Source organism: Benincasa hispida, chromosome 6 (assembly GCF_027475165.1).
Source record: "Benincasa hispida cultivar pf3 chromosome 6, pf3_genome.v1.1, whole genome shotgun sequence".
Classification (NCBI taxonomy): domain Eukaryota; kingdom Viridiplantae; phylum Streptophyta; class Magnoliopsida; order Cucurbitales; family Cucurbitaceae; genus Benincasa; species Benincasa hispida.
Genome location: NC_143483.1, coordinates 1219312 through 1231483, shown reverse-complemented (window position 1 = coordinate 1231483; position 12172 = coordinate 1219312). Strand labels below are relative to the sequence as shown.

At 33.0% G+C, this 12172-nt stretch overlaps 1 protein-coding gene across 2 annotated transcripts in view; it reads right to left on the bottom strand.

Annotated features, from left to right (window-relative positions):
* Positions 1-252: 252 nt before the first annotated feature.
* Positions 253-12172, bottom strand: part of SWEETIE (HEAT repeat-containing protein) — a 74946-nt gene continuing 63026 nt past the window's right edge. The window contains exons 33-48 of one of the 2 annotated variants that reach the window (XR_016530135.1): positions 11440-11584; positions 11286-11354; positions 10917-10973; positions 10640-10726; positions 10441-10569; positions 9761-9964; positions 9216-9668; positions 8208-8273; positions 7283-7380; positions 7087-7186; positions 6751-6889; positions 5552-5790; positions 5261-5448; positions 3802-3966; positions 3592-3717; positions 253-1199 (exon numbers count right to left, since the gene is read on the bottom strand). Coding sequence is in view for 1 of the 2 variants with exons in the window: in XM_039035175.2 (XP_038891103.2) it covers positions 438-1199; positions 3592-3717; positions 3802-3966; positions 5261-5395; positions 5483-5790; positions 6751-6889; positions 7087-7186; positions 7283-7380; positions 8208-8273; positions 9216-9668; positions 9761-9964; positions 10441-10569; positions 10640-10726; positions 10917-10973; positions 11286-11354; positions 11440-11584 (3043 nt within the window). In the remaining variant the exon portion in view is untranslated. Of the gene's footprint in view, positions 1200-3591; positions 3718-3801; positions 3967-5260; positions 5449-5482; positions 5791-6750; positions 6890-7086; positions 7187-7282; positions 7381-8207; positions 8274-9215; positions 9669-9760; positions 9965-10440; positions 10570-10639; positions 10727-10916; positions 10974-11285; positions 11355-11439; positions 11585-12172 lie in introns of both variants that reach the window. The other variant, XM_039035175.2, reaches the window with a different exon arrangement.

Genomic DNA, 12172 nt, shown 5'->3' with positions numbered 1-12172 from the left:
ATCCCTAAAAAATTATAAAATGGGATGTCAATGACACAACACTTATATTTTGTTTGTTTAATTCTAAGTCATTTTAAAAAAAATTTAAAGGTGTACTTTACACCGTTTTTATCAAAAGAAATTAAATAAAAATGATTTTTTTGATAAACATTTTCTTCTCATCATTCCAAACATGCCTTTAAATAATCAATTCGTTTAAATATTCAGAATTTCATTTTTAATCATAATGAACTAATTTTCTAACTCGATGTATAAAAATAAAATAAGGCAACTAAATTCTCAATGTACCAATGTTGTCATGTCCCCTGTTACAAAATTTAGCCAACACATAAAATAATAAATAATAAATAAGAAAAACCTTAATATTTAACCTACAATCATAATGGCAATACAATTCTATTGTAAACCTGAAAATTGGATCAACTATAACAATGTTTCTATATTGGTAATCGTAAACTGTCATTTCTCTGTTCATTCTCAACGCTCGAAATTTTAACCACGGTATCGTTTTCATCACCTTCTTTGTATACTCTGACACGATCATTATCTGCTTCATCATCGCGTATCTCACGGTCTGAAGGCATCGGGGTTTCGTTTTCTGGGCTTTCACCAACTGGTTTGTGAACCCCGAACAAGCTGACTATAGCAGAAGCTTGGCTTAGTTCTTTTCCTGGCAAAGCTTCATTCTCTGTGCCATGTTCCTGATTGAGAACAATATCAACATTTCCACTTTCTCGATCACTGACTCCTTGCGATCCACTCCGATCGCTGATTAGATCTCCGTCTGAAGATCTCTGACCTGATGAAGATATAGACAGCGATACCTCTTCACTGGTTTCTTCATGTTCCACATTCTCAATCTTCGATTCATCAATTGGAAGAGGAGTGGAGTCTTCCATGCTAACACCAAGACTACTACTTCCAAGAACTTCCTCAGTTTCATGAGATTCTGTGACGTTATCGGTTATCACTTCTCGTGTGGAAGCAGGAAAAGACTGGAAAGTATCCCAGTCATCCTCATCTTCATCCTCTTCGCCGACAGTCGCAGGATTGTTTTCAATGCTGGACTCAGCCGTGTGCGGGGAGGAATCTTTTTCTCTATTCACCTCTATCGCGGGTGCTTTTATCTCTAGCATTGGTTTTGGGAGATTCTTCTCAGTTGGATGTTGATCCTGTGTGACAGAAGCACGAATAACCCCCTGAAACCATAAAATTATTACTTTGTTAGTCAAATTAGTATTGCTACAAAATTGCCAACTGGATGAAATCTGCCTCTCATTAAATATTTAAATATGGTGAAACGTTTGTTCCAATACTTAAAGTGCATTGATCAAGTTCAAATCTTTGGAAGTATAGGAAAATATGCACCTCATTCATAAATGAAATTTGTGGATACCATAATTGAGGAAGCAGAATAATCCAACTGATATTTAGACTACCCTTTCAGAAAAGGCCAACAGTGCATATTTTGATAGTGAAACTTGAGATGAGATTTAAACCCGATGTTATTCCATTTTTATTTATATCTATGAATGTTCAAGTCAACTTGTGTGCACCTCAACTAATTTCACGAGACAATCTCTTACCCTTGATGTAAGAAAAATAAGGGTTAATTGGGCAATTAGGCAATATTCTATATTAATTTCTCTTTTTACCCCCACTTGTAATAAAACTCTATAAACAGGAGTCTTTCCCCTCTTGTATGAAACACTTTATCATTCTAATAAAAGATCCACAATCTCGATTCTTGGAGGATTATTCCTTGAGGCTACTTAGGCTACATCAATTTAGTATCAGAGCATCCGTCTAGGCCAATGTTGACTACCACCGGTAGAAGTTCGAAAAATTCTTGGTGACACCGATCACAAGAGGGAGCTTTGTGAGTTGTACTCATTACCGAACAACCTACATCTAATTAGGGGGAACTCTTGAAATTCCAAATAAGAAAGAAGATATTAAAGATTTATCAAGATTTTGCAAGAATGGACTATTATCAATCAAAGAAAAAATTCAGTCATTGGTATAGGCAAGAAAATCAATTTTACTTCCAAAAACAACGCCGGAATTCTGACTCAAGTGATTCAGAAGAAAAATTTCGACATACTAATTTTGCCCATGCTCGATTTTCTCAAAGAACCGACCGATCATTAACCACATTGGATATTTGATTCTAGTGATTCTAGTGACTTTGATGATGTTTCAAGGCAGTTTGGGACAGAATAAAAAGACGACAATATCCAAAAAAGGGCTCAACAATCCAATCAAACCCCTTTTTCAAGAAATCAACGTAAAGATTGGAAGTTAGATGAATTAAAGAATCATCAAGAATGGATTTTTACATCCCAAGAAAAACGTTCGAGACTCAAAATTACTCTTTTGATTATGAAATACGATCAAGAAAGGTTGATTCAAGAAAATCAATGGATGAGTCCTATACCCACTATGAGATTGAAACATGTTCAAGAATCCAACAAAATGACTACTTTGATCCCATAGTATTGTAGGAAATAAAGAAAACAACAAAAGATATCCAACGTCCATTGGGGAAAATGACTCAACATATTGATCAACTATCAATTTACTTGCAAGAGTTCAATAACGAATTGATTTCATATACCGAAGAAAAAACAAATGACTCACGGTTGGAAAATTTTCAAATAAAAAAACTTAGAGATAAAATTGAAGAAAAACAAGAATTTCAAGATGTCGATTTGGAAATAGTAGCAAGTGAAGAAGAAAAATCTAACGAAGAAGATGAAAAAGAAGTATCGAACACCGAGCAAGAATTGAACAAGAACGACACATTGATTGCGGTGGAAATGGATCACCAAACTGTCAAAGAACTTGAATCAAATGATAAAAAAGAAGTGATTCTTGAACGATCCTCTTTGGAAGGTAGTTTTTTAATGATTGGTCATTTGAATACAGTTTTGAATGAGCTTGAAGGAAACATGTTTTTTTAGTTTATGGCCGATGGAGAAGTTCATTTGCTGGTGGCAATATTGGATTTTTTGTCTCGAATTAATCCCTTTGATCATAAAATCTTTGTTCAAAATGTAGGAGGTTGGTTTGGTCATACTCTGTTGAACAAGTTTATTTCATTATTTGTTTGCTTCATAAATTTATTCTTTTTAAAATTCGAGGACAAGTTTTCTTTTTGGAGAGGTAGAATGATGTAAGAAGAACAGGGGTTAATTGGATAATTAGGCAATATTGTATGTTAATTTCCCTTTTTACCCCATTTGTAATAAAATTCTATAAATAGGAGTCTTCCCCTCTGGTATAAAACACTTTATCATTCTAATAAAAGATCCACAATCTTGATTCTTGGAGGATTATTCCTTGAGGCTACTTAGGCTACATCAATCCTACTATATTTGGTTGCCAAAGAAATTTGTAGGACATTAAAACTTAGGTAAGTGGCCACCATAGTTTGAACATGTTCTCTCTAAGTTCTTTATTAGTTTTTATGGCACCTTATTTGACCACTAGGCCAACCAAACATGCCCTTTTTTTTTTGGCTCATAATTACACTTTATAAATGCGTCCATACAAAAAAGATATGTGTACGAGGAAAAACTCAGACATTACTTGTAGTTGTTGCCGATGCATCACTGGCATTGACAAAATGACATCCTTGAAAATAACGGCAGAGGCAGGTATCTGAGCAAGATGAGAAACAAGTTTTATTGATGTACTTTTCAATTCTTCAAGCTCCTGTCATTAAGTAAATTTAATGAATAAGAGAGGAAAGAATCTTTAAGCTAGAGCTTCAGACTTGGTTGGGTTCAGTTTGCTTACCCTGGGATTAGAGCCTGAAGATGCAGAGAAAACCATGACTATGGCTTCTAAAAGCAGATTCATAAAAGTTTTCTGGCATTCACCGACTTTGGATACTGTTTGTAGAAACACTAAGAATCTCAAGCACTCAACTGCGATCGCTATTGATTCTTTAGTTATTGGTTTCTGCTAAGTACGGAAACGAAAGAGCTCACATCAATGAATGTGGGATCTATTCAATTATGAAAGATAAAACGATACTAGAAAAGACACACAGTAAGAATAAATTTTAATGCAAAATACGTTGTAGTTTAAATATTGAACTTTCACCCTTTTAAATACTCTGATATGAATCTTAAACTGGCAAGTTTAAATATTGAACTTTCACCCTTTTTGTTATGTATACCAGAAAATCACAAATTTAGATTTCTATCACACCTCAAGTGATAATGAACCCAAAAATAAAATAGCAGTAACATTATGAAATGAAAAATACGCATATATTATGTACTATTGGTTTTTTAAACTCCAAATGCTATATCTGGTGCAACTCTTAAAATGCTGAAGATTTAGGGGAAGTACTGAACGTTCTTTCTGAGTTTTCATGAAGGTTTTTTTTTTCCCTACTGAACAAGGAGATCTTCTTTGCCTAACATCACTAGTTTCCTTTTCCTTTATAGAACAAAAATCATAAACTAGTAACCAATCAACACAATTTATTTTTGGGTAATTTACATTAAGCAGTTAAGCATTCAAATATGAACTTAGAGGGCAATTAAATTAAAGATTAATATACATATATAGCCCTTCAACTTTTAGTTTTGTGTCTAGTAGATCCTTGAACTTTAAAAAATATTTAAGAGGTCCCTAAACTTTCAATGTAACGAACAAATCCTTATCATATTCAACATTTTTTAAAACCAACTGATCTATTGGACACAAATTTAAAAGTTTAGGGATCTATTAAATAAAAATTCTAAGTCCTAGGACCTATTAGACACAAATCTAAAAGTTCAAGGACTAAACTTGTAATTAACCTTAATTAAGGTAAAAAAGATGAACATTGTCATAAAACCAAGGGCAAAATGCACTTTTGGTCCCTCCGGTTTGAGATTGGTGTCTATTTGGTCTATGAGGTTTCAAAAGAGACTCTTTAGTCTCTAAGATTTAGAAAATGCTTTAAATGGTCCCTAAGTTAATTTAACAGTTAGTTGACTAATAAAAAGGTAACATAACTTAGTTGGCAAACTTTAAATGAGGTGCAATTTTTACTAATTTTATATTCTTTTTCTAGATGAGGTAAAAGTTGAAAGGGAAAAATGTCTAACGTAATTAAAATGTCATCAGTTGATGCACTATAATTGTGAGGCTTACTTTTAACTTTAAATTTGGAATCCTAATTCTTGGATGGAAATTTAAGTTTAAGTTCATCATAGACACAACGTTAGAAATAAAAAATATTAAGAGTGAAGTAAATTACCTTCAACATCGTATCGATTGTTGTCAAAACATCTCCAATGAGTTCCCCAACAAAGAACAGAAGGAAAGCTTTTTCTTCATTATTTGTGTATTTTTGGGTCATGCCTTTTAGTACTTGCAATCCAATTGCTTGAACCTGAGGAACAGAAGCTTCCATCATCCAATTTTCTTCCGGTGTTATTATTTCAACTGTTGCAAAAAAATCACTTTGGATAATATTTACCTGCAAATCTGAATCATGAAGTACGTTTCCGATGCATTCAGTTCCATATTTGAAAACAGAAAAACATACTTTCTCAACCTCAGCATCTGCTTGAAGACACCCAGCAAGATAAACGAGCTTTCCCAGTGAAATAATTTGCTCTAGAGAAAAAGCAAGCTTTACTAGCAGTAGTCTCTGGAGCTTGGAACTTTTGTTCTTAACCATATGAATTCCCTCAATACAATTGTTACATGAATCCACAACCAAATTCATACAAGTTCCAAGAAGTTTTTTAGAACAGAGACTATCCTCACCAAGCTTTGTTCCATCTGCAACAAGATTAGTTTTACATTTAAACAAACCGTTTCATAAGTATTCTCCAATTCAAGTTGAGTCTTTATGAGGTAAAATCTAAGAACAAAGTTTAATCTTAAAAACAAAAAAAAAAAGGCATTAGAAGCAAGAGGAAAACAGGCACATAATTGTCGATTCAACCAGGTACTTGCTGAAAAAATCCTCAGTACATGCAAAAGATAAAGAACGTAATATAATTTAAGAAAAGATAAGAATACCTAAAGGAAGCCTATCCCTTTAAAGTAAGAGATAGAATCACCACAAAGTCAGAGAGTTCACTGAGCCTATCTTTATTTATCAACAAGGAAAGTGAACACCTAGGAAAAGATTAGAGAGCTTCCACTCTTCCAGCGTCAACTCTCTTTATGATACTTGCATTCATTTTATACTAATATCGAGTTTGGGATGCATGTTAGAAAGAATACTTATAAGTGTGTAAACACTTCTGGAAGAAAATTAATTCAGGATTTTATCTGTTTATAGTATTTCTCAAACTATTGAAAATTTTAAATAGTGCATTTGATTGATTACCGCTCTTTAAAATTTTAACCAAACGCTACCCTTTCTTAGTAATTACTTTTGGTCAAGCCTAAGCACTTGAAATGACATGCCAAAGACACTCGAACAAACAAACTCATGCCTTCTTGCGTATGTCACATGGATTGTTAAGTCCCTCCCCATTAGCACTTTCTTACTGATAAGTGCATTGCATGTACTACTGGTGTCTTATATGAGATTCTACAATGTTTTCCAATTGAATATTTTTAATAGGACATCTGAAATATGGAACGTTTCTACAACAAACAACAATATTTTCCAACGATAACTACAAAATTACTACATAAAGGAAAAAGGACGCAACTCATTTGTACCTAAGTTGGACATAGAAATACGTCAATAACCTTTACAATCAGTTACAACTTCCAAAAGATTACCTTGGATAAGTTTCTCTAGTATATGGCCAAAGGACCTAATAAAATCATTTACTTTAGATAAGCAGAATTCAGTTGACGTGTGCCTAAAGTATTTGAGTCCAACTGAGAAAAAGGCCAGCAGCAAAGATGGTATTTGTTTCTGCATGCCAAAAGAAAAACGCAGTTCAAGCAAAGTAACCGATAATATTGTAAACTTCTTAAAGATTATGATATCCTAATTGAATATATTCCTTAAATAAAGCAACTTATTTCCGAAAATATAAATTAAATAAAGATTTGATCAGAGAAATGTAATATTCAATGAATAGCTTCTACACCACACATCGACTTACCCACCTTAAATTCAAAGCGCTCCATGAGTACCTTAACTGTAATAAATAATGATGATATCAAATCCTCCCAATTTGGATGATGATCTAGCTGTCTAGAGTTCATACTGGACAACAAGAGGATGAAACATATCATCAGTCTGGCAGCACAGACAAATCTATTTACATTTTAAAAAGCGTTATTATGTACTATTTCATATCACCTCTGATACATTCGAAAAAGGAAAGCCAGACATAATTCCAATGCCAGATAAGCAAAATCTTCATTTTGAAGAAAACTTTCTGGGCAGTTCTGAACCATCTGATTGAAAAAAGCCACAAAAAAAATTGGCATGAATTGTCCAGATATTCTGAAAAGATCATGTGTTTTTGGATTAAGAAGTAACAACCTTAAAGTCGACATTACTACCCTAACCCTTAATCACAGCATTTTAAAGACGGCATTACTAATGCTTACAATTCACAAACATACATTAAGGACTCTTATTGTTCATTAACAACCTTTCAAGAAATAATTTAACAGGTTTGCATGATAAAAATTGACTAGGGAGAAGATATAGTGAGCACAATGCACATATAGCATTTACATACTGGTTTTATTAAATGAATTTCAACCGTCCTGGACTTAGTTATTTTACTAAATTTTAAAAATATTACTCATCGGGTAAACTATAGCTCTGAGCTGGACAGGCAATAATCGGTTAAAATTAGGGAAGAACCCCAAAAATTTCCATTCAAATGATTTTGTAAACTATTGGGACCCAAAAAATCTTTACATCAACACTTCAAAATTTTAAAAATCACTTGGTTTTTTTTGGCACAGTTTTCTTTGTTAAACAAATATAATTTAGGTTTTAATGTTTCTCCAAAATCTTTTGGCTTCTTAGAATGTCAGTCAACTACAATTTTCATAATATTTGAAGTTGGTATTATCAAATTCATATATCATCAGTTAAATGTATTAGGAAATTGAAATTCTATTTCTAAATCAGATATGCCCTAAAAGCTTTCCTATTGAGTATTAATGCATAGTCTTAAATTTCCACATCAGTCAGTGCTGCTCATGCGTACAATTTTAGAGTTTAGAATTTAAAACTGACGTACTTGGAAAAGCATAATGGTCTTTACCTGGGATAGCACAGACGCTGCAAGAGAATTCCAAGAGATATCCAAGAACGTGTAATATGAGAAAACCTACATAAGATAATCAGTAGCATGTGATAAGAAAATCGATTCATAATCATAAAAGAATCTCATAAGGAGCTAAAGAATCTTAGTAAGAAAAATGAAAATCAACATGTAATCAACAGCACAGGACAAGAAAATCAATTATAGAAGTAGCATCATCTAGTAAATACCCTAAAGTGAAATCCCCGTTCATCATTGTTTAAATAAATTAAAGAACAGTTGAGAGCACAATGATTGCTACTTCATGCCCAATGATCAAAGCATCTCATATGTACAGGGAAAAAAGAAGAAAAACAGCATAGCTAACATTCAAAATACAAAGGAGACAAACAGATGCAGTACGTACTATCAGCTTAGAATTTGAGAATTTTGTAATTACGGAATAGGAATCTCTGATTAAGAAGAGAAATCATCCGAAATTCATAATCCTAGTCAGCCATAAAACTCAGTGGTGATTTTAAAGCATGCAAAACTTAACCACCACCTTGTAAGGTCACAGAGTTTCCACGATTCCACATATTTCTCAGGTTCAATGCAATTATACTTGCATCTATGAAGTAGATGCAAATAAAAGAGAATTGATATTCATTGGTTTACAATTTAATGTTAAATGAAACCATAGCCGCGCATGTTTAGGAGTGATTCAAAAATGGTTAAAATTAATGTTGTTATTTTCGACATAACTATGAAACATGTTTTTAATCCTTCAAAACTAATTATGATGATATGGAAATTGATTTTAAAAGTGTAAATTTTAATATTAAATTAACTTTGAGTGATTAAAAGTGTGATTTTAAAAAAGACAAAAGTGATTTTGACAATTTTAAAATCACTTCCAAACATGCACTTAGATATTTATAAACAAGCCCCAGAAATTAAATGATATTTCTAGAAATTTAGGATCATTGATCTTATTAGAGGGATAAAAGGAATAAGTATAAAATGCACCTGAAGAAGTTCTATGCAGATATCAACGGTAAGAAATCCTGCACTAAAGAACTTTACAGTTGACAAAGATTGGAGCACTGGTAGTACAATTTCATAGAGTTTTAGTTCTATAGAATTAGTAGTTTCCTTTGGAGAGTCCTCAACCACATTTGCTGTAGTAGAAGATGATGATATGTTTTGTTTGCCAGGATGATGACGGCCACAAAACAAAGAAAAAAGAGCAAAGCTCCACAGAAATCGATATTCATTAGATTCCAGTTCAACCATGCTATATCCAGATAAAAAGTTGTTTTCCAATGCATTATTAATAGACGAACTTGCAATCCCACCAAAGTTCACTGGAATTGCATCCAGTGCAATGGCCTGCAAAATAACTGGCCAAGATTCTTCTAATGAAGATTGTAACTTTGATATAACCAGAGATGATTGAATTCCATCGAGAAATGGATTCCACTGCAAGAAATTTGAACAAAAGATGAGATAGGAGAAAAGAAACAAAAAAGAATAACAGCAAATAGTAAATTAGTTAATATCATATTCCTTACTTTTTTCTTGGGATGCAAGAATAAGCAGGTATGGCAGTAATCCATTAGAACCCCAATCCAGTGCTTTCCCAATATAGTCGAAGTTTTTGAAAACCATGGTAACAGGGCTAGATACTCGTGTGGAACTTCACTCTGTTGTCTTCTCAAAAGTGCATACGTGTAACATTTGAGAGAGGCGTGTGCAGCCAGAAGTCTAACCTTGATCTATATTTCATAGTTCATAGATTCTTAGTAACAAATATTATAGTTTTGACCTTTGTACTTTTAGTTAAGTAACAATTTAGTCCCTAAATTTTATATAACAATTTAGTTCTAGTACTTTTAAATTTGGAACTATTTGGATATGTAACAATTTATTCTCAACTGTTAAAAATCTCATCTAGTCTCTAATTAATATATCGATCTATATATGCAAGAAAGATCATTTAATTTTAACAACATTTTTCATGATAATAACTAAATCAAGAAAATGTTTATTTTAATTTGAATATAGTACCCTGACTAAATTGTAACAAATTTGACGTTACAGGGACTAAAAATTATTACAAACAAAATTTCAGGGACCAGATCATCACTTTAATGAACGTATAGGGACCAATAATGTTTTTAACCAATATTATATAAGAAGGGAGTTCTTGCTATGTTCAGAGGGAAAGAAAGCAAAGAACAAAGGAATATACCTTGCATGAGACCCATTCAGCAAAAGAAGGATAATAGAGCTCCTTGAAGTCATTCAATAGCCGTGATATCAATGAAAAGATGCGCTTAACAGCAACTTGATCACCATCAATTATTCCACTCGTGAGGATCTACACATGTATGAGAGCCTGTTAACTCGACATAAAGTTTTGAATAAGATGAAGATGTAAATGTTCTAACCTTAGTGGCCAGCATTAGTCCTGCCTCCAAAAGAATAGGGCCAGAGGATGTATCTAAGGCAGAGCGAACTGCAGATACTAATTGGGCCTATAATTCAAAATTGGAAACAAAACTTCAGATGATCAATGAATAACCAACCACATCATACAAAATCATTCGTTAATGGTTTATGACAATGATAGACAGCATCAAATGCTAATTTGAAATGGGCTAAATATATGTGTGCATGCACGCATGTGTATAGAGAGAGAGAAAAGACAAACAGATAGGGAAACACCTGATATTGCTCCAATAGAAGGTGATCCGGAAGCTCAGGATCAGCTATGTGTTGAAACTGCATTCACAAAACACAAGATATACAACACTCTCAAAACAAGAAATCACAAGGAATTAATAAATTTCATTGGCCCGAGAAATACATGTGTGCATATGCATGTGGCTTCATTGCGTTAGGGAACTAAATATTCTTTTACGACAATGGTTATTAGAAAACCATTCAAGGGGGGAAAAAACAAATAATCTGTTTGCATGCAACATGCATTATCATGCAAAGTGTCGTTTTTCATTTTGATATGAAATTAAATTTTGCATAAAAAAGAAAAGAGAGATAAATAGAGTACATTTGACATGTAAAGTTGTAATGTACCTTATCAATAATCAAACTTAGGAGTCCAACGCCAATTGGCTTCATACTTTCAAATTGAATTGTGCTAATCTATAACCAAGAAATCAACTATGAGACTTACTTGAGACAAAATCTAATTAACAGAATCATATATACGTAACCTCATATTTAGCACCTGATAAGCAAGTGAAATAAGCTCTTGCACATGAAGGACTAGCCAATCACCAGAGGTGGGCCCGTTAGCCAATTGATTCCTTGCTAAATAAAGGTGAAAATGAGCTGCATTCATTCCAACCGCATCAGGTAGATGACTCAGACACCTGTAAAACAATTAAATTTTGGTTTTAATTTGAGGGGAAAAAAAAGGGAAAAAAAAAAAAAGAAAGAAAGAAAGAAAAGACAAGAAAAGAAAAAAAGAAAGAAAGAAGAAGAAGAAGAAGAAGAAGCAATTTGTAGTAACCAATGGTTATAGTTTTAGCGTGGATCACTAACTGAAGAAATGCCCTGTGGCAAGTGATGTAATTAGTCTCCTATTAAAAAATTTATTAAAAAAAAAAAAAGAAACTAAGATGTATTAATCACAAAAAGCACAACCTAGGGGGAAAGGCGCGAGGAGCCTCCCTCCCAAAAAAAAACGATAACACAGCCTCCCAATTTTTGGAGGATTTGAGACGAACAATAGCTGCAAAAAAAATAAAAATAAAAATAAAAATCCTTGTCTGAGACTCCACATCAAGGATAACTTGCACGAGGTTACAAAAACCAAAACAAAGGACTTATCTCCGAAGGTCCTGTTTTGTTCTTCCCAAAGCTCCCACAGTAAGTGATGTAATTATTCTCAGTGAAAATATATTTAAAATTTCTAAAAGAATCAATGAAGCATAGGTGAAAGAGCATATGCACATACA